The sequence below is a fragment of the Panthera onca genome, chromosome C1 (assembly GCF_046562875.1).
Source record: "Panthera onca isolate mPanOnc1 chromosome C1, mPanOnc1 haplotype 2, whole genome shotgun sequence".
Taxonomy (NCBI): domain Eukaryota; kingdom Metazoa; phylum Chordata; class Mammalia; order Carnivora; family Felidae; genus Panthera; species Panthera onca.
Genome location: NC_138346.1, coordinates 201,040,528 through 201,059,911, shown reverse-complemented (window position 1 = coordinate 201,059,911; position 19,384 = coordinate 201,040,528). Strand labels below are relative to the sequence as shown.

At 58.9% G+C, this 19,384-nt stretch overlaps 2 protein-coding genes across 4 annotated transcripts; both read right to left on the bottom strand.

Annotated features, from left to right (window-relative positions):
* Positions 1–3: 3 nt before the first annotated feature.
* On the bottom strand, positions 4–13,201 carry MAP3K6 (mitogen-activated protein kinase kinase kinase 6). Of its 3 annotated transcripts, none has more exons than XM_060624931.3 (29): positions 12,283–13,201; positions 10,878–11,017; positions 10,768–10,791; positions 10,329–10,519; positions 10,045–10,213; positions 9,555–9,661; positions 8,956–9,126; positions 8,758–8,870; positions 7,938–8,097; positions 7,551–7,713; positions 7,364–7,471; positions 7,189–7,238; positions 7,004–7,099; positions 6,763–6,850; positions 6,524–6,657; positions 6,017–6,169; positions 5,651–5,783; positions 4,085–4,190; positions 3,429–3,586; positions 3,134–3,326; positions 2,888–3,026; positions 2,428–2,587; positions 2,111–2,287; positions 1,690–1,831; positions 1,270–1,441; positions 1,063–1,175; positions 903–976; positions 530–606; positions 4–317 (listed from the first exon to the last, which is right to left on the bottom strand). In XM_060624931.3, exons 1-29 carry the CDS (start codon positions 12,623–12,625, stop codon positions 227–229), a joined length of 3,945 nt encoding a protein of 1,314 aa, XP_060480914.3. In that variant the 5' UTR covers positions 12,626–13,201; the 3' UTR covers positions 4–226. The 3 variants fall into 3 exon arrangements, with proteins under 3 accessions (XP_060480914.3, XP_060480915.3, XP_060480917.2); XM_060624932.3 differs by having other exon boundaries at positions 5,651–5,787; positions 6,042–6,169; positions 12,283–13,200; XM_060624934.3 differs by lacking the exons at positions 10,329–10,519; positions 12,283–13,201 and having other exon boundaries at positions 10,878–10,990.
* Positions 13,202–14,330: 1,129 nt separating this feature from the next.
* Positions 14,331–19,220, bottom strand: FCN3 (ficolin 3). Its single transcript, XM_081796305.1, is given in 8 exon segments — positions 14,331–14,864; positions 15,691–15,825; positions 15,934–16,063; positions 17,327–17,454; positions 17,846–17,890; positions 18,245–18,340; positions 18,610–18,691; positions 19,020–19,220. Coding segments are annotated over 8 exon segments (1,059 nt in total). The 3' UTR covers positions 14,331–14,622.
* Between the last annotated feature and the right edge of the window lie 164 nt (positions 19,221–19,384).

The window sequence follows — 19,384 nt, the reverse complement described above, 5'->3', positions numbered from 1 at the left end:
GCGTACAAAGGTGTTCTGTTTAATAGTCTTTGCCTGGTGGTACTTGATATGCTTGGGGCATCTCTGTGGTTGATTCTGCCCACTGGGGCTAGGCCTGGGCCCTACCCTGCCCCCCATCCACTTGGCCTCCTCCAGTTGACCCGGAGTCCTGGGGCAGGTATATCAGAAGCTTCTCGTGTCTTCTCCATTCATCCATCCTTGGGTCTAGCCTCCTGTCTCTGAGCTCTCATTCAGCCTCTTGGGGGCCAGGGGTAACCGGCGTGGATCTTGCTCGCTGTGCCAAGATGGCTCTCCAGATGCGGCATACCATCCCTCCCCTGGGGATAGCAGGCTCAATGTGGCTTGCCAGAATAAGGTCCTGGGCCCTCTCTAATACCCACTGTCTGCCTGATGTCCTCTCTGTCCCCAGAGGACACTGGTTTCCCTGTAATTTCCAGGGAGGAATCCAGGCAGGCATGTAGCTGGGGGTCAGGATCTGACCAACACGAAGCCATACGCATGGGTCATCCTTGGAGGGCCCAGGACATACCTGATGCGGGTGTAGATGAGGTCATCTCGAGTGGCACAGGTCAATAGGGTATGGAGGGTGAAACTGTGGTTCAGCAGCTGGTTGTGGACAGAGACCCCGATGCAAAAACAGTGGAAGAAAAAATCAGAGAAAGATGTGTTCAGAGACTCAGGTACTAGCTGTGTAGTACCACCAATATGCTAGGGCAAATACCCCTTTCGGGGCCGCAGTTTTCTCATCTGTACCATGGTGGGGGGGTATACTAAGTGCTCTTCCCACAGTGAATTCTCTGTGTGAGGGGAAGAGAGAGGGGAAGTGAGAAGAGCTGAAAGATGGGCAGAGATGGAGTCTTTGGTCGGTGGGGGTCAAGGATAGCCAGCACTCTCCCCCTCACCATCTGGATGGTGCCTGAATCCACATTCAGTTCCTGTAGCCACTGCACCAGGCCCTGATCCACTGTGAGAGCAGCTGTCAAGGAGGAGTCAGGTGGTGAATCCAGGGGTACTTCCTGCCAGAAGCTGCCTCACACTCACAGCTAGTGTTCACCAGCTCACCTGGGGGCTCGGAGGCCAGGGCAAAGATCCCTGCCTTCCCGCTGACCTGCTGTAGAGCTTGGTGCACCAGGGCCTGGCACTCCCGCTCCTTCTCAGCCAGGACATCTCGAAGCCTGTTGGAGAATTCGGAGGCTGGGAGAGTAGAATAGCCAGAGGAATGAGGGTGAAGCTGGCCCAGAGGGGATGGACAAGGCCCAGGGGCTTTACCTGTCAGTTTCTGCTCTCAAGAGGCTCAGCTGCACCATCAGGGGCGGGGATCCCTGCTCTGGTTCCCCAGGGAGCCGGCTCAACTGGACCAAGGTTTCCTGCTGCTTGGACTGGGGTTCCTCTTCTTTACTTGACTCCTCTGACCTCGGTGGGACCGCCTCCGTCTCCACCTCTGCCAAGCCAAGTGACTGGGGTGAGGTCAGGCAGGGAGGGAACGCCCATCTGGGATCCCCAAACACATCCCCAAACACTGGGGGTAAGGCGCAAGGCGCTGGGTACCCGCCAGGCAGTGCCAGTCTGGGATAGGCCCGTTTGGCCACGCCCCACCCGTTCCTTTCCGCCCCTGCGGAGCCTAACCCCTACGGGCCACGCCCCCTCCCGGCCCCATTTGTGCTCGTCACGCCCCCGAAGGGGTTTTACCCTCGCTGGCCCGCCGACCAGCTCCATTCGGCCCGCCTGGGCCCAAGACAGCCAGGGCTACCCGTACAGCTCGGCTGAGCAGCGAGTCCAGTACGAACATCCAGTGTGGGCGGATATGGCGCCTGCGGAGGATCTGCTTCACCTGGAGAGGGAGAAAGGGCGCTTGGCTGAGTCTCAGATAGAGGTGGGGCTCGAGTTGGAAAGCCCTAGAAAGCCTTCTGCCAAAGGCTAGTCGGGTAGGCGGACTTGGGGCCGAGGGAGGGGCTGGGAAGTTAGAACTGGGTAGATGTCCCTTTCCTGCGGGCTCTATCTTCACAGGGAGGACATGCAACCTTGCAACACCAAGTCTTTGCACATTCCCAGGCACAGGGAGCTCACTACCTCTTATTAGGCAGCCCTAACTTCAAGAAAGCTCCCTCACCGCATCCGGGAAGGCGAAGAGCGGTCCATGCAGAAGCGCCGGCCCGAGGCCTTGGGCCCGCAGCTGCCCTTGCAGCGCCCGCAGCTCCTGGGCCAGCTGCCGACGGTTGGGCGTGTGGATGTGCGCGGCGAGGCAGCGCAGCAGCTGTTCCACATGATTCCTGCCCAGACGGGGACCCTGAGAAGGAAGAGGGGTTGTCAGTGGGTGTTGCCGCCCGAGTCAAGAGAGTTGCCGGTGGGTGGAGGAGTGAGGGAGGCGGTCCTCAGGCTTCCCGTCCGCGCTCGACCGCCAGGGAGCGCTGGGGCGGCCGCACCCACCTGTTCCTGCTTCAGGCGCAGATTCTCCGCCAGCGTGGGCAGCTCCTGCTCCAGCACCGAGGCCAGCATGGCCCTGCGCTTGCTCTCCTGGTGCAGCAGGCTCAGCCCAGAACTCTCCTCGGGGGAGGTGGGCTCCTCCGCCCCGGGTTCCTCAGGCACCCTAGTGTAATGGGGAGCTGCCGGTGGAGGGCGGGTAGCAACACCGGCCAGCCACCTCCGCCCCAGGGTTTGAATCCTGGCTCTTGTATTTTATGCCTACCTCACAGGCATACAAGAGATAAGCCTGGCACCGAGGTGGCACAATAAATAGAAGTCAGAGCATCTGGGAGGGGGCACCAAACGCCATCCTTGCAGGTGGCTGGAGGTGCCAAGGCCGGGCGGGGTGGGGGGCTTCTTCTGGAGGGAGTACAAGGGCAAACCCAGATGAGGCAAAGTCACTCTCAAGACCCTGGGCTCTCACCGGAGCTGGCTGGTGTCTCCATAACTGAGGCAGCGCTTGGGCGGACTGGGTGGATGCTGAAAGGGTGCCTGCGGGCACGGGAATGTCTGGGACTGGGTGGTCGAGTCGGTCGAAGGAGTGGGGCTGGCTGAAGGGGCGTCTGAGGGAGGGACATGGCTGTCAGCATGGGCCCCCGTTCAGTCTTGTCACCTCCACAGCTCCTCTGCTCTCACCCCAGCGTGCCCCCTCCCTCCACTTGTGTAGTACCTGAGGGCCGCGGTGCAGGTCTGGGGGAGCCAGGGCTGCGGCTCCTCTTCCCAGGCTGCAGGAAGGGGTCCCCCAGCAGTGCCTGAGCACTGGCTCGGAGACGGGGGTCTGGCTCAAAAGTTCGGAGAAGGAAGGTTTGGGCCTCCGCTGACAGAGAAGTGGGCATTGGCGGATGCACCTTGTACATGCCCACCTGGGAAGGGTCGGGGAGGGTAGACAAAGGTCAAGTTTAGAGGCGTTCAGGGTCCAGTCTGTCCCCACCCGACCTCATGAGCCAGGCCATGGGGGGTCTCACCTGAAACATGGCGGCTTGCGGGCTCCCTAGCTCATGGAAGGGTGGGCGACCTGTGGCCATCTCGATCACAGTGCAGCCCAGTGACCAGATGTCAGCTGCCTTCCCATACCCTCGTGGGCCCTGGTCAATGATTTCTGGGGCCATATACTGTAGGGTCCCTAGGGCAGGAGCAGTAGCAATAAGGCTCACCTAGGCTTGATCACTGCGGGGATGGCAGGGGGCTCTATCATCCTCTGGCCACCTGCGCCCACAGTGAATTCTATCATCCAAACAGTTCCCATCACCTACCCTGGTGGTCAAACACCTGTCCTGAGTTTCCTCACTCATCCTAGGCTCCATCATATTCTGACTCCTTCACCCCCTGGAGGTTCCATCATATATCCTGGACAGCATCATCCACTCTGAACTCTGTCACACGCTTTAGCCCGCATCGACATTTCTGAGCTCCATTGCAGGCACTTAAATTCACCATCATCAGCTATCCGAGCTCCAGTTCTAGATTCTATCACCTCACCTCTGGCTCAGTCACCAGCCCTGGGTTACATCCCCCATTAGGGCTCTAACTCCGTGGCCAGGAGAAACACCATTCCCTGAAAGGTCTTAAGAATTCTTCTGTCCTAGGTCAGCACCCCACTCACCACCCCACACCCCACTACCTGTGAAGGTCTCAGTGCAGGGTGTGATGCCTGCCAGCCTCTTGGACGTGCCGAAATCAGAAATCTTGAGCAGCCCACTGAAGGTGTTGATCAGTACATTGTCCCCCTAAGTAGAGTGGACATTGTGCTCAGTGCACATCAGGCTGGGCTTCTGATGGCAAAACCGGGCCCTACCCTGGGATCCCATCTCCTAGAATCCCAGCCTGACCCCACCTCTATCAGCCTCCTCCCTCTGCGATCCCACTTATGACTCCTGGGACCTGGCACCTGGTTTGCCTTCAGGTCTGAAGTTCTTTCCTTCCCTAGGGAGACTCCTTGATTAAATTCCCCACCCTTTGCAAAGGGGTCTGCACTCTTAATTTAAATTGTCAGTCTCTGTCTGGAGCCATATCTCCTCCTGTCCCCCTTCACCAGTGAGCCAGGGTGGGCCAGCTACAGGGCTTACCTTTTTTCATTTTTAAAAATTATTATGATGATTATGCTTTTTAAAAAGTCAGCTTTATAATTACTTTATAATAAAAGCCAAGGATATAATTTACATACAGCAGTTTTTACCATTTTCAGAGCATAAGTCAAATGGCTTTGAAAAATCTATACAATTGTATAACCACAACCAAAATAATAATATTGAACATTTCCATTACCCCCAAAGGATTCCCTCATACTCTTTTTTTTAAATGATCTCAGGAATAGAATTTAGTGATTCATCACTTACATATAACCCCCAGTGCTCATCCCAGCAAGTGCCCTCCTTAATGCCCATCGCCCATTTAGCCCATCCACCCACCCAACACCCCTCCAGCAACCCTCAGTTTGTTCTCTGTATTTAAGAGTCTCTGATGGTTTGCTTCCCTCTCTGTTTTTATCTTATTTTTGCTTCTACAGGGCTTACTCTGATGTCGCTCTCTCTCTTTTTAATTTAATTTTTTTTATTAAAATTTTTTATATTTTTTTAAGAGAGAGAGACAGAGTGCAAGTGGGGGAGGGGCAGAGAGAGAGAGGAAGACACAATCCGAAGCAGGCTCTAGGTTCTGAGCTGTCAGCACAGAGCCCAACATGGGGCTCGAACCCATGAACCATGAGATCATCACCTGAGCTGAAGTCAGACGCTCAACTGGCTGAGCCACCCAGGTGCCCCTAATTTAATTTTTTTTATTTAAAAATTATTTTTTAATTTATTTTGAAAGAGAATGAGAGCAGGGGAAGGGCGAAGGGCATAGAGAGAGAGAGAGAGAGAGAGAGAGAGAGAATCCCAAGCAGGCTCTGCGCATCGGCGCTGAGCCCAACGCGGGGCTCAAACTCACAAACCATGAGATCACAACCTGAGTCAAAATCAAGAGTTGGACGCTTGACTGTCCACTCAGGCGCGCTCTCTCTTTTTTAATGGTTACTTATTTATTTTGAGAGAGAGCACGTGCACATGAGCAGGGGGAAGGGCAGAGAGAGAGAAAGAGAGAGAATTCCAAGCAGGCTCTTCGCTGACAGCAAACCCGTGAGATCATGACCTGAGCTGAAACCACGAGTCGGATGCTTTAACCTACTGAGCCACCCAGGCGCCCTGCTTACCTTGATGTCTCGGTGCACAATGCGGTTGTCATGCAGGTAGCTGAGTCCCTGCAGGATCTGGCGGGTGTAGAAACTGATGGTGCTCTCATTGTCCTGCAGGGGTCCCCACACTGACCGCAGCAAGGAGGACAGGCTGCCTGGGCAGAAGCAATCCGAGGTCATCACTGGCGCCCACTTACTCCCGCCCTCAGCTCTCTGCTCAAGGCCCCGGCACACCCATGCCATGACCCAGACTCCATCACCACCCAGCCGCACTGTGTCAGCTAATGCCAGGCTACGCCACCCACACACGCTAGGATTCATCTTCCCCAAGGGTTTCCCACCCCTCCCTGGCTCCATCCCCATGCCTCGCACTTCCAGTTCCACTTGCCATCCCACGCGGGGCAGGTACCTCCGGGCACTTCCTCCATGAAGATCTTGAGGTAGCCGCCCTGGCTGGCGGAGCCCAGATAGCGCACAATGTTCTTGTGGCGAAGGCGTTTGTGCAGCGCGATCTCTTCGTGCAGGGGTTGAGAGAACCTGGGGGCAGGTAGGGAGAGACCAACAGGCGAGCTTGGGGCAGAGACGCTCCCCCAACTCCAGCACCAGCCAGGCCACGCCCCCAGGACCTGCCCCAACCACACACCCCTCTCTGACCTTCCCCACCCTATCTGTCACCCAGCCCACAGGCCCCTCCGGACCCTTCCGCCCTCCTGGTGCCTGCCGTTCTGCCCACAGGCCCGGGCCCACCGGGCATCTGTAAGCCCGACCAGGAGGGCATCCGCGGTTCCCGCGCCTACAGCCGCGCCCACAGGACCCCCCTCAACTCGTGGTCCCGGCCACCTGGGCCCCAGCGAGCGCCGAGCCCCGCCCGCGCGGCCCCGCACGCCGCACCTGCTGTCCCGCTCCGGGATCTCCTTAATGGCTATGCGCACCCGTGTGTGCCGCTCGCGGCCCGCGTACACCGCCCCGTAGGTGCCCTTGCCCAGCACCAGCCGCTCGCCGGTCTCCGTGTACTCGTAATCGAACTGCGGGGGCGCGGGGGGGGGGGGGGGGGGGAGGATTGGTGAGATGGGAGCTCAGCAGGGGCCCGGGCCCTTCCTCCTCCCCGCCCTCCCAGCCCCCTTCCTCACCTCCAGCACCTCCCCCACGCCCTCCGCCTCCTCTGTGGGCACCGTGGAATCCGGATTCGTCACCAAGGCTTGGATCAGGCTGCAGAACCTGAGGGTGAGGGAGGTCAGGCCCACGGGAGGGGTAGCTTGGGCGGGAACCGTCCCCTCCGATGCCCGGGAGCACCCAGGGGACATGTCCCTTCCTTTCCCTCACTCCCCTGGCACGCCCCACCCCCGCCGCCCTCCGAGAGGCTGCGCGCACCACTGGCAGTGCCCTACGCTGGGGAAGCACAGCTGCACGTCCTGAGCCGGTGGGAGCGCATAGAGGAAGCAGCAGCGCTCGTCCCTCTTCGAGGTGCTGAGAAGGGAGGAAGATCCCCAGTGAGCGCCCGGTGGCTGGCAGCGCCGCCCCTCCGAGGACCTGGACGCCCTGGTCTCGCCCCTCACCTGACCCCGCAGATGGAGGCCACTGGGAAGGTCCAGCTGGATGGAATGTCCTGGGAGAAGAAGGTGGGACTGAGGGGACTGCTGGGGACTGGGAGAGTGGCTTGGGGATGGGACAAAGGTTCTAGAGAAGGGATGCATAGCAGTGAGGGGTGGGGGACCTCAGCGGTGACCTCACCTCGGTTTCGGGCTCCAGCAGGCTCAGGGTCACTGCGCTCACCGGGTCAGTACCCTGAATCTCGAGCCTCGCAGGCAGCAGCACCTTGTTCATCTCCAGGACCAGCACCTGCAGGTGATGAGGAAGGGGCTGGGTTAGAAGGGGCCTGCCCCTCTCCCAGTCCCACACTCCCACTGGGCGGCCTCACCAAGCACTGGTCCCCTTGGGGACAAGCCGTCTTGAGTGGCTGACAGGACTGTAGCAAAAAGCGGAGCCAAAAGTGGGCACGGTGCGGGGGTCCTTCAAGAGGCTCTAGCGTGGGTCTGAAGTGTTGGTACAGCAGGAAGGTTTCCATCATGGACACCAGGTACCTGCAGGCACAGCCTCGTCCTCAGCTCAGCCCAAGCCCCGGCTGGCACTGCCAGGGAGGGCGGACTGGCTTGGACGAGGCCAGAACACGGGCACTGGGTGCGGCGGGCACCGGTCTGGAATAGGCCATGTCGTTGGCTCCAGGGCTCAGGCTGGAATGCCAGTGGACATAAGCGCGGGGGCTGGCAGCCCAGGCCGGGCCAAGACTGTGGAGGGGACCACCTACCATATGGGAGCATTGAGCTTGTACAGCTGCTCTGCAGCCAGCGCCACCTGGGCGAGGTCATTGGCGAGGATCTGAGCTCCCAGGTAGAAGCCTACATCCCAGTAATACTGCATCTTTTCCACACAGCCTTTTCGGGCCAGCAGGCAGCCCAGCTTCATGCCTGGGAGAGAGCGGTACGGGTCCTAGGGAGCGTGGCGGCAGGTGTGGGCAAAGCCCAGGTGTGGGCCACAGCATCCGTGTGGGCGGGAAGATGGAACCAGGTGAGGGGCGCGGTGAAGCGCCCGACTCTTGATTTCAGCTCGGGTCACGATCTCACGGTTTGTGGGCTCGAGCCCTGCGTCGGGCTCTGCACTGATAGCACGGAACCTGCTTGGGAATCTCTCACTCCCTCTCCCTCTGACGCTTTGCCCCTGCCCACTGGTGCATTCTCTCTCTCTCTCTCTCTCTCTCTCTCTCTCTCTCTCTCTCTCTGAATAAATAAACATTAAAAATTATTAAAAAAAAAAAAAAGAAATAGCTGAAAACTTTAGTGGGACTCTCAGATGGGAGTAGGAGCTTCGGCACAAGGAAGGTTTGGGGAACAAATGTGTGCAGAATTCAGTGTATAAGGAACACAGGTGTGGCCTTAGGAACACCTGTGGGCTCAAGGGCTCATGAGGGCCCAGGACAGGTATGAGGGTCCAGATGTGGGTTCGGGAAGGATAAGTCCAAAAGGGGACAAGGCCAGTCCCAGCTCCGGCCCCGTGTCCTTTCTCCCCATGCTCTCCCCTGGCCCCTCGGAGGCCCTGCCGGTGGGAGGAGGGGTGCAGGACGGACTCACCTATGAGCTGGAGCTCCTCAGAGTCCTCAAAGCGCTGCCCAGCAGCGATGAGCAGCACAGCTGCGTTGATGCCCGAGTGGAGGCTGGGCTCCACATCAAAGGCCTTGCGATACCTGGGGTGGGGGTGGGGACTCAGGGCTGGACTGATGCCCACAGGCCCGTCCTTCAGCCCACTGTCTACCCACTGGCGCCCCTTACCAGTGATAGGCTTGCTCCCGGTGCCCAGCGTCCTGGAAGCCAGAGCTGAAGAACATGTCCTTGTAGACACGGCCGCACATGCAGTACAGGTCAGGTGCCACGGAGCCCTCACACTGTACCAGCGGCAGAAGCACAGCCAGGGCCTTCTCCCGGTCCCCAGGCCTGTTCCTCCTAGGGAAAGGGGAAGATAGGCTGGGGACTTACCCGATGGCCCCGCCCCCTCTCTACCCAGGAACCCCTAGACCCTGAACGGCAGGGCCCCTTCCAAAGGCCTGACGATAATGAACCCAGAATAGCTGTGACTCTGGTCAGCACTGACGTCTCTAGAAGTAACGATCCAGAGAGAAGTGATTCCTAGCAGCTGTGACTCGGAGGAAGAGTGACGGCGAGAACTGTGACCGCTCCAAGGGCAGCAGCGCCACCCCCACCCCACTCCACCCCAGAGGCAGCGGTGACAGGACAACAGGGACCATTTGACCTCGGTGTGACCCTGGTCAGCAAATTCCCTGAATGGCACTGATCCCAGACTGCGGTGACGTCACACGGCAGAGACCCGTGTCCTCAAGTGGCTGTGACCTGAACGTGGCTCTGCCACTCACCGGTTGAGGGCGAACGTGTAGTGGAAGCAGACGTTGTGCTGCTGGGCCACGTCACAGGTGGGCAAGGCCTTCAGCGTCTCCACCAACTCGATGATGGCTGAGTAGTCCTGCGGGAGGGCACAGCACACACTGGCACGATGGCCTCTGGGGGGGGGGGGTCCCATCGGCCCCCAGACCCTGAGGAAAACCTTGAGTTGGGGTCCCCTCCCATCCCTGACACCCCATCTTCCCACCCACCACACCTAAGGCCCAGGAGGCAGCGTAGACACCACACCTTTCACAGAGAACCGACCGTGTGCCCCAACTTCCCTGCTGCTCTGGGAGACAGCGACATGATCGTCCCCGGCCACAAGTAAGGAAACTGAGGCTCAGAGACATCAGATAATTTGCTCGAAGCCACCAGTGACTGAGGGGCACAGCCCGGGGATGGACTCGGGCTCCTCTGACACGGAATACCGCTGCCCTGCCTGCCTCCCTGAGCACCACACACCTGCACATCGCGGTAGGAGAGCAGCAGGTTCATGATGATGTCGGGGCTCAGCAGCTCCACGCTGTCCAGTCTCCGCTGCAGGCGAGCCAGCTCCTGCCGCAGCTGCTGCCCGCAGAACCGCTCCCGGGCCTGCCGGATGTCCTGCCGAATGGTCTCCCGGAAGTAGCCACTATCGCCCCCAGCAGAGGAGGGAGGGGGAGAGAATGACGGGGCCTGTCCCTCAGCCCCAGCCCACTGGGCCCTCACCGGCCTCCTCCTCCTGCGCCCTCTCTGCGCCCCATTACCAAGAGTCCGTGGGCGTGGCCTCCAGCAGGCGGGCGAGCCGGCCCACCAGGGGTGTTAGCAGGGCCTCCGTGCCCACCCCGGCCTGTACCAGCCCATCAGCCAGGCCCCTCAGGAGGCCTGCATCACCGCACAGCACCCGACCCGTGGCTGTCACCACATAGGGGATCAGTGTGTAGCTGCCAACACAATCCTGGTGGGAGGGAGGCAGGAATCAGTGCAGGTCAGGGGTCAGCACCAGGTCAGAGAGGGGCACTGAAGTGGTCAGAGGTCAGCACCAGTGGGGATGGGGACAAAAGAGAAGGGGCACACTTCATGAAGGCTGGCCGTAGGGAACAGAGGCCCACATGGGGAACTAGTGAGGTCAGAGGTGACTGAGGAGGCCAGAAAAGGTAGTGGAGGTCAAAGGGCACATTGGAGGGAAGGCTGGATTCTGCTCACCGAGTTCTTCTGGAAAACATCCTCCTGCAGGGGACAGTCAGATACTGGTATTCTAGGTAGGCACCACCCCAGGCCCTGTGCCTACCCCCACCAGCCACCTGGCCACCTACCCGAAGGGCCTGCAGGTCAGGGAGGTCAGCCTGGGAGCAGAGGAGCACGTTGTTGGTCATGCTGAAGCTCTCACGCACGCCGAGGTGGTAGAACAGGGAGGGCTGTGCCAGGGAGCTGCTCACCTCCAGCACCACCACATCTGTGGGCACAGAGGTGGAGGCTCTGAGCCTTGAAGCCTGGCTGGGTGGGGAAGGAGCCTGGGGATCCACCCTGGCTCGGTCGGTGTTCCCATGTGACTCCCGCAGGGTCCCGTTTTGCTCTGGGTCTCAGTTTTCCCCTTCTAGGCCCCTCTAGCTCTTCTACAGGACTGATGATATCTGTGGTGTTGCAGGAGAGGATTGGGCTCAACAGGCTGGGACCTTCATCCCGCTGTTCAGAACCAGTGAGCACTGAGCATGGAGGAGAGGAGCTGTGCACCAGCCAACAGCCTGTTCCGCGCCATTTGAAAGGCATTCGAAAGGTGTGGCGCAAACACAGAAGTCCCCTACCCTGAGTCCTCAACGCAGTCTCTTGACAGGGGCGGGCACCAGCAGTGTGTTTAGACAATGCTGTGCCTGTGTGTGTATCGCTTAATGTTTCTACCTCTGTGAGTGACAGTGGCTGCGAGGGCCTGCGTGAATCAACGTATGTGCGATTTGTGAGTCTAAGAGTATGTGTGTCTTTGTATCCTCGAGGTCGCGTCAGCCTTCATTTTTAGGCTGAGATTTTAGGACCATCAGGCAAGCTCGGTTCCCAGACTCTTGGATGAACAAATAAGTGTCAGGGGCGGGGCGCCTGGGTTGGCGGAAGGGAGGGGTGACCAGAGCGGGAATAGCCGCCTGTCTGGCCCCGCCCCCGAGCGACCCAGCCCTGCCTCCAGTTCCGCCCACTACCTCACAACCACTGGGGCCTCACAACCTAAACCCCCTCGCCCAGAATCCCGCGCCGATGGATCCCTTGGCTTTTCTTTCGGCCTCTCTAGCCCGATCTTCCCAAGTAGTATGCTATCTCCCCTGAACTCCAGCCCCCCAAGTACGGCCCCTTTCCCTACTCCAAGCTCCACCTCCCAGGATCCTCCCTCACGAGCTCCGCGTGAGATCGTCTTGAGGCTGAGCCCTCCAACCTCACTCCTGAGATACCACACTCTGTCCCGCTCCCAGCCTCGCCCCAATCCTAACCCCAGGCATGGTGCCGACTCCAGAGTGCTTTAAGCCCCAGTCCAAGGCCGGCCGCGCTCCAGATCCCCTAAATTCCACTTTTATCATGGCCCTACCTCGACCCCTCAGCCTAGCTCACCTTGTGCCCCCCAGACCCCATACCCATCTCGGGGTCTCCCCGGAATCGCCGAACCACGCCCCCTTCGGCCCTCCCCGGGACCCCCAAGCCCCGCCCCGGCTCCTGACCCCGCCCCCAGCGCGCCCTCACCCGCGTTGTAGAAGGAATCCAGCGCCGCGGTGTCTCCCAACGCCAGCGTCCCGAAGGGTAGGCTGCGCAGCTGAGGTCGCGGTCGCGGCCCGGGGAGCTGCGCGCAGGCCTCGCGCAGGCAGCGCAGGGGCAGCGGCTCCGCCTCGGCTCCAGCCTCGGGCTCCACCCCGGGCTGCGGCTCCCGGGTCAGCACATAAACCACTCTGAGCGGCCGGCTTCGCGCGCAGCCCCGGCCGGCGGGCGCGGTGGGGGGCCGGCCCCGGCTCAGCGCCTCGGCGAGCGGGTCCTGCCAGCAGCTGCCGGCGCGCTCCAGGGCTCCAGACCGCTGGCACGGCCCTGCCATGCGGGGGCGCTCCGGTGTCAGGCGCCCGGCTCTGGGCACCCGGGGCGGGGCAAGAGCCAGTGGCTACGGATCCAGGGATCTCAGGATTGGGAATCTCCTACGAAATCTGGAAACCCAGAGTCGGTCAGAGGCCCTGTTCCGGGAATCTGGAGCCCAGGGCCAAAGCCAGGCTCCGACCAAAGGTCCTGAAGATCTGAAGTGGGGATTGGGTCCCGAGAATCTGGGGCATCCAGTGATCCGCCGCTCGGAGTCCCGGGAATCGGTCTGGCCGTGTCCACCACCCGGACTCCGCAGGAAAGAGTCCGCCGTCGCTCTCTCCTGCCCTCACATGTAGGCCGGGCCCAGCCCTTTCCCGGCCGACTGGGAAAGCTCCACCCTCGGCCCTGGGGCAGCGCCGCTCCCTAGCGGCCCGGGACTTGGCCTCTCCCCTCCCTCCTCTCCCGCCAGAACCTCTGAGACTGGCCGCTTCCGGAACAGCCTGTGCCCCTGTGCAGCCAACCACTGTGGTCTACTACACGGCAGGAGCTTTTAAGACGTGTGCCCAGGCAAGGCTAGGAGGGACTTGTGAACTTCAGACCCCGCCCCCCCTGCCCCCTGCCCCCCCCCCCCCCCCCGCGCCGTGCAGGTGTCTGTGGAATGAATGGATCTCCAGAGAAGACCAGAGTGTGCAGAACACAGCGAAGGACATACATTCTCCAGGGCTCCACTGTGCAGGCAGAGAGGGACTAGAATGGGAGAAACCTGCTCCTTTGCCTGCCAGGAACATGGTACTTGGCATCTGAGCCCAGGCTTTATTTTGCCTTTTGCCAGGAGGCTGCTTCCCCCAGCATCCAATCTCCTGTGGAGCCTTGCTGACCTTTGACCTCCACCCGGAATATGACCATGGGACCTGAGTCCCCACACCCACACTTCTCTTCCTACCCGAAGAAGAACCCGAAACCTCAGCCCTTGGCCTGCCACACCCGCACAGCTCCCCAGATCCCTAACCTCCTGGTGTTGGCGAGGCAGCAAACCTCAGTGGGCTCTGAAATCAGGAACTGGGGACTTAGTCTCCAAGATCACTCAGTTCCGTGACGGAGAAGAATGCAAGCCCACGACTGCCTGTCAGACTACAGTTATTGTGCTCTGTGTGTTGCTCTGCCACTTTCTAGAATGTGACTCTAGCGAATTAAGGGCTTAATAAATGCTAACTCAGTAACTGCTGTTTCGCTGCCTTGTTACCCTGCGGAAGAAAAACGGACCTTCCCTCATTTGACTCAGAGTTCAAACGAGCCCCGAATGGGACAGACAAGAAGTAGTAGAGAATGAGAACTTGGCTGCCGAGAGAGGAGGGGGTGGAAAACAGATGACTTAGAAGGGACAGGCATGGGTCAACAGGGGGAGAAAACTGCGCAAATCCCCCCACAAAACTGTACACTTGTAGGACCCAGAGGACGCAAGGGTGCTGTCAGTGGATGCTTGAATCCTTCTGAGTCCTCCCTTAAATGCTCCTCTGGCTTCGTCTTGCACACCTCCAGAGATAGAAGCCTCACTACCTTATGAGACCAACCCTTCCATCTTCCTGACTGGAAGATCTTCTTTGAATAGAGCTGCACCCCGTGTCTCTGCTCTGCCCTCTTTTTTTATCTAATTTTTTTAAATGTTTATTTATTTTTGAGAGAGAGAAAGAGCACGAGCAGAGGAGGCAGAGAGAGAGAGGGGGACAGAGAATCTGAAGCAGGCTCCAGGCTCTGAGCTGGCAGCACAGAGCCCGATGCGGAGCTCAAACTCACGAACTGAGATCATGATGCGAGCCGAAGTCGGACACTTGGCCAACTGTCTGCTCTGCCCTCTTGAGTTTTTCCCAGTCACTAGAAGAGTCCTGCAAGCCTGGAAAGGGTTAAAGTGATTTTATTTTTAAACGTGGACAGGGGAGCAGAGGCGTTTGGCAATGGGGAGTGTAGCCCTCGGTCCGGAAGCTGTACAGGATAGATAAGGGTGCTGGCTGCCACGGTGTCCTAGCGAAGCATCATGTGAACCTTGCGGTAAGGGTGGCCCACGCCCCGGCCTGAGGCCCAGTCGATGCCATACTTGTGAGCGGCGGCCTCAGACGTTGCATAACGCCTGTTGAGATTGGACCGGTAGCAGGATCCGTACCACCAGGCACCGTGGACAGTCACGGCACAGTTGCTCTTGCTCGTATCGTGGTCAGCATCGTAGGTGGTAAAGGGCTTCCCGTTGTGGAGGCTCAGGGAGTCTCCTGACAGGGGATGGAGGCACCTTGGAGCCGGGCACCATGCCTGGCACCCTTGAAGAGATGATCTCACAGGAGCCTCAGAGCCACCGTGAGGTGGACGTTATCAGGCCCCAGGAGGAAACAGCAGTACCAAGGAGCCAGAGTGTTCTCCCAAGGTCACTCGGCTAGTCACGGTGGTACTGGGACTTGAACTCGGGACTGCGGCTCCAAGGCCACTTGCTCCTCCCTCTGCCTTGTCTCCCTCCCAGAATCCCCAGCTCCCATCAGCAGCCTGAACAGCTCTGCCTGGGGGAGCTGGGAGGGACTTCTCAATGCCCGGGCAAGGGGGATCCTGAGGCACGTCCCCACAACCACTTCCCTCTTTGAAGTCTCTCCTCAACAGTCACTGTTTCTCTGAAAAAGAAAAAAAAAAAACAAAACCAAAAAACCAAACCTTCCCTGCTTCCTCTTCTGAAGCAGATAGGGCAGATGCTCAGCAGGGCCTCAGATGGCTCCCACATCCTCCCTCCCTGACTCTTCGCCCATTTTACAGGGGAGGAAACTGACAGGGGAGGAAACTGACAGGCAAGGAGCTCGCCCAAGGTCACGCTGTTAGTAAATGAAAGGGCTGGATTCAGACTCAGGACTGTTGGCCTCCAGAGCCCAGTTTCTTCACTCCTGCCTGCACCATTCTGTCTCACGGGTGCCATTTCTCAGATGAGGAAACCAAGGCTCGCAGAGGGGAAGAAATTGCCCTGGGTCCGTGATGGAGGCCGTGGTCACACTGGGAGTGGATCCAGCCTCCCTCACCTTCTTTCCCTGCTCTGGGCCCCACCTCGGGTTCACTCACCTGCAGTGCCCTCCGAGAACTTGCCCAGCACCAGCTGGTAGTGATCTGCCTCCCCGAGGAGGCGGAAAGACTCGTAGCGGGCAAAGGTGTGGTTGCCAGTGAAGTCCTCCAACTCCACCCGCAGCTCCCAGGTGCCTGGAGGGAAGAAGGAGGCAGGGGTGGAGGAATCCTCAGATCCAGGGTGAGGATTCAGAGTGCCAGAGAAATGCCCCCCAAACTCCCTGGGACCTGCTGGGAATTTACCCTGAACAGCGAGCTGGTGCAAATTCTCATTCCCCAGTCAGAATTCAGACTCCTGGCTCCCAAAACCTGCTTTGTAGGCGGACCAAGAGCGGAAGAAATCCACGGACCCATCCTGTCGCCTCTGGAACACCTAAGGAGGCAGAGAAGGCCAGCTCAGCGGCCATTACTCCAGGCCGGGCAGGTCATGAGGAGAAGCCGGGGGTGGGGGTGGGGGTCTGTGGCAGCGGAGAGTGGGTGCACTGTGAGGGGAGGGCAGACACCTGCCCCCTCTTTGGATTGGGGGCTTGTTAGTAACGTGTAAGTCCAAGTGACTTCTGTTTTTATTTTCTAAAGATTTTTATTTTTTTTAGGTTAATCTCTACACCCAACGTGGGTTCAAACTCACGACCCCAAGATCAAGAGCTGCACGCTCCACCGACTCAGCCAGCCTGATGCCCCAATCTTTGCCTGTGAATAGTGATGAACTCCACATTCCCTCACTAACTTCTACGGACACTCAACCTCTTGCCAAAGCCTGACAAGTCCCAGGGAGACTGAAATGATTGGGAACATCCGCCCTGTCCTTAGAGGACGGTCAGTCGTGCGGGGATCAAATTTGATCAAGTCAGGTCAAAATAACCTCCTTAACTTACTATGGGAATCGAGATATTAGAGCAGAGAGGTCACCTCCAGAGGTCCAAGCTCGAGTCCTGGCCTTACCCTGATGTCCCTCGGTCCCCACTGCAGGCCAAGCTGTCCTTAGGCCCTGCAGTTTCCCTCCTCAATATCCTTCAGTCTAAGCACCTCCCCTTCCACTGTGGCCCGGGGCCCCTGAATTCCTCCTGACCTGTGTCCCTGCCTCCATCCTATCCCCCACTGCCATGCACCTTCCATGGTGCAGCCTGAGTCTTTTCCCTAAAACGTAAGTCTGACCGGGTCCCTCCCCTGTTTACAACACTTTCATGGCTGCCTGTTGCCTCCGGTGCTCCTCAGTCAGTTATTCAACGCCCTCCGTGAACTGGCCTTTGCAGAGGCCCTTAATCCGTCCTTGACCCACACCTGTAGACATTAGCTGGCCTCTTATCTGCTCCCAGCTCATTCACATGGTCTCCTCAAACCGTCTTGTGTTCTCCTGCCCCCCTGTGTGTTTGTCTTTCCTTCTACTTGGAATGCCCTTCAGTTCCGCATCTACCTAGAGAACTTCTATACAGCCTTCAAGGCCCTTTCAGATGGCATCTCCTTTGAGGAGCCTTCTCAGACTTCCTCAGGCCCTCTGGGAGCTCAGTAAGCATTGGTCCGGGAAGGACTGAAGGAATGCTTTAGCTCCAGAGGGCTCTGGCTCCCCCTAGGGTCCAAGAGGAAGAAGTGCCCACTGGGCCTGGCCTCTGAGCCCCGGAGTCTCCCTGGCACTCACCAGCCAGCCACCCTCTTTGGTGTCCATGTCACAAAAAACTGGGAGGGCTCTGCCCTCGAGTAGGCATAGACGGTACCAGCCGCTCAACGTGGCACCCCGGCTCCGCAGCTCCTGGCAGTTTCTGGGGCCTGGGGAAGGAGAGATGGGCTGAGATGTGTTGCCACAGTATCTCCCAAACCTCACCCTGCAGGCAATGGAACAGGCCAAGTGTGGGACCCCAGGAACCCTCTCGATGGCTCCTGAAGAGGGACTCTACACAGGGAGTCTTTCCCCAGGGAAAGACAGAGTGTTGGACCTGAGGTCTGAGTACTCCCAAGGGAGGGCCCTCAAACCCAAGGGAGGGTGCCCAGGCCCCTTCCTAATCTTGCCCTCCTCTCCCAGCCTTCTACACCACCCCCCCCGCCCCCCGGGGGGCGATCATAGTGGATTGCTGAACCATGGCTAAGCAGAGACACCCCTCTCTAGTCCAGGGACAGAAACAAAGAAAGCAGAGGAAGTCCATGGTCCCACACACTCCACCAGGCTCACCCTTGGGGTCCATCTTGCCAGGTGGTCCAGGTTGCCCTGAAATCCCAGAGACCAAGGTGCCTTAAGTCCCACCCCATGCCCAGGGCCAAAAGGCAATGAGTGACTTGGAGGCTGAAGTCAGATCCCAACTGCAGTCCTTCCTGGCTCTGTGATCGCGGGCACACAGTTTATCATCTCTGAGCCTCACACCCCGCTCAGCAAACTGGGGATAGAACCAGCTACCTCACAGAGTCAAACTTGGGGTGCTGGGCATCCAGCCCACGGCCTGGCACACGTTAGGTTCCTTGCCTCTTGGTCATGGCCTCTCAGCACAGACAGTAACCAGTAACCGCTGATCCCCAGCCTGCCCAGTTCACCCCGGGTCCCTGCCTTCTCCCCGGCATCTCTCACCTTGAGGGCCTGCAGCTCCTTTCTCTCTGGGACTTCCTGGGGCTCCAGGACAACTGGGCAGGAGGACCACTTTGCTGGCTTCCAGTCCCCTGGGGTCTGCAGGAAGAAGCAGGGCCGGGTGGCCACAGGGTGGGCATGGGGGAACAGGTATATCTCTTCCAGGCCCCTCTGCGGTTCTCTTTCCATCTCCCAGATTCTAGCTGTCAGGACCCTTGCCTCCAGAGCTACACCATTTGCATCAATTTGCATACATTTACAGTCCAGAGCCCACCCTGCTCCTTGCAGCTCCGTGAGGTTGGGCGGGAGAAGGACCCCCAGGGAAGGAGTGAGGGCGGGTGGGTGGGGAGAGCATCTTAGGCTGCTACCTGGGCAGTTGGGGTGGTCCTGGCAGGCTTCCCAAGCAAGAAGAGCAAAAGGGAGAGTGGGGTCCACATTAGGCCCATCTTGCTGGTGCCCCAGAGGATACCAGTTTATAAGGGGGCCAAGCTGGTGGGAGAACCTGCACTCCACAAGTCCTGCTGGGTGCTGTTTGTGCGTTGCCTCTGGTCCTTACACAGCCTGGCTCATAGTCATTATTGGCCTCGGGTTACGCGCTTGGCACAAAGCAGGTGCTCAATAAATATTGGTTAAAGGAACGAATAAACAAGGAGAAAATGAGGCCCAGAGGCAGGGCGTGGCTTGTGCACTGACACTTGTCCGCCTGGGCCCACAGAGATCTTGCCCAAGCGCCCCGCCAGGGAGAGAGGCACTCTTGACAAAGGGACTTCATACTCACTCTCAAGTCTGTTGGGGAGCCCCTGGCAGGGCTTAGGAAGTAGTTACTAATATAGGCAGACCATTGAGTGGGCAGACTGTGCAGGGCAGGTCTGGAGGCTGGGAGGCCAGTGAGGCGGCAGTAGCCACAGTCCAGACGTGAGGACTGACGACTGAGCTGGAGAGGGACCTCAGGTGACAGGAAAGCAGAGAGAAGCCTCATTTGCTTGTTCGTTCACTCATCCATTCTTTCACTCACTCATTCATTCATCAAACCTTCCCTGAAAGCCTTCTCAAGCCCTCTCTTCTCAGTGCTTGTGGGGGCAGGGAGGGCTGGGGTACAAAGCGGGTGTCAGAAGGTGGGGGCCGAGCTTGCCAGACAGGATG